Source organism: Myotis davidii, unplaced genomic scaffold (assembly GCF_000327345.1).
Source record: "Myotis davidii unplaced genomic scaffold, ASM32734v1 scaffold46, whole genome shotgun sequence".
NCBI lineage: Eukaryota > Metazoa > Chordata > Mammalia > Chiroptera > Vespertilionidae > Myotis > Myotis davidii.
In genome coordinates this window covers 10659332-10661177 of record NW_006383006.1, presented here as the reverse complement: position 1 = coordinate 10661177, position 1846 = coordinate 10659332, and the positions used below count along the sequence as shown (strand labels likewise).

At 34.2% G+C, this 1846-nt stretch overlaps 1 protein-coding gene across 1 annotated transcript in view; it reads right to left on the bottom strand.

The window, feature by feature from the left end:
• The window catches only part of AQR (aquarius intron-binding spliceosomal factor), a 90758-nt gene that overhangs the window by 29819 nt on the left and 59093 nt on the right, over positions 1–1846 (bottom strand). The window contains exons 23-24 of the mRNA XM_006778172.2: positions 1455–1458; positions 113–223 (exon numbers count right to left, since the gene is read on the bottom strand). Coding sequence (XP_006778235.1) covers positions 113–223; positions 1455–1458 — 115 coding nt within the window. The remainder of the gene's footprint in view (positions 1–112; positions 224–1454; positions 1459–1846) is intronic.

Here is a 1846-nt window from a genome sequence, read left to right as displayed (position 1 = left end):
CTTCTTTACCTCCCCAAGGTCCACTCTATACATTTATGTGTACATGTGTGTGTGCACTCCTGTTCTCTCCCTTCCTTCCCGCCTCCCTCCCCCCACTTCCTCTTTCTCTTACCTGATTGGAATGAGTAACAATCAGAGTTCTCTGCTCTGGGAAATTGTGGTATATATTGGATATGATCTGAACCGCCACATCTGTTTTTCCTGTACCCGGTGGGCCCACAACCTAAAAAAGAGATAAACACATAGCAAACTACTAAATGGAATTCTAAAACTGAAAGATAAAATGTTTAAAAATCCACTGAATGAGTTTAATAGCTTAACAGACAGGATAGAGTCTATGAATTTCCAGACGGATCAATAGAAGTCACCTAATCTAAACAACAAACAGGAAAGAAGGGGTAAAACAAGTCATAGCCAGAGCCTCATGAATCTGTAATATTAAAAGGTCTAGCATTCATATCACTGAAGTCCTAGAGAAAGATGAAAACTATACAGTATAGAAAATGTGTTTGAAGAAATAACGGCTGAAAATTTCCCAAATTGGCAAAAGACATAAAAATCCACAGTATCAAGCTCTGCAAAACCCCTAACAGAATAATCCCAAAGAAATCTATGCCCTGACACACTATAATTTGATATCTGAAAACTAAAGACAAATTATTAAAAGCAACTAGAAAAAAAAGATACATTACATAGAAAAAGTATGTTTCAAATAACTGTATTTCTTATCAGAAACAATGGAAGTCAGAAGGATGTAGAATAACATTTTTAAAGTGCTGAAAGCAAAGACCTATCAAAGTAGAATTCTATATCCAGTGAAAATATCTTTAGAGTTAAGGTGAATTAGAGACATTCTCACATGAAGAAACCAATGATAATTCTTTGCTAGCAGGCCCGCTCTTAAATAAAGGATTGAGTAGATTGTGAAGAGTTAAGTATGTATATTGTAATTCTCTAGAGCAGCCATTAAGAAAAATTATACAAGGTATAACAAATGAACAAAATAAATCAATAAAAACATGGAACTAAAACTACACAAATAACTCTTAAGAATGCAGGAAAGGAAAAGCAGCAACACAAAACAAAGGGAACAACCATAAATAAAATGGCAGACCTAAATCCAGACACATCAGTAAATACATTACCTGGGGTCTAAACACACCAATTAAAAGACAGAGACTGACAGAATTCATGAAACAACATGCCCCAATTATATACTGTCTACAAGAAACTCACTTCCAATACAATAGGTAGTTTAGAAGTAAAATGATGGGAAAAGATATATCACATAAACACTATTCAAAGGAAAGCTGCAGTGGCTACATTAATATCAAAGTAGACTTTTGAGCAAAGAAAATTACCAGTGATGAAGAGAGACATTACTTCACCAAGAAGACATAACAATGTGTGTATACATATCACAAAGCTGTAAAATTTGTAAAGCAAAAACTGACAGAACTGAAAAGGAGAAACAGAATTACAGTAGGAGACTTCAATTCTCCTCTCTCAGTAATCAACTGAATATAAGCAAGGATTGAGAAGTACTGAACAATACTATCAATTGAATTCATCTGATTGGCATACATAGGACACTCTTCCACCCCCAAACCACAGAATACACATTCTTTTCAAGTTCATATGGAATATCCTCCAAGATAGATCACATCCTGGGTCACAAAACAAACCTTAACAAAATAAAAAAAACAAAAAACTGTAATCATATTAAGTATGTTCTCTGACCACAATGGATTTAGATTGGAAATCAGTAACTGGATACGAGAAAATCTCCAAAAACTTGGAAATTAAACACATGTCTAAATCAGTTGTTAGCAGACTTTTCTTTCAA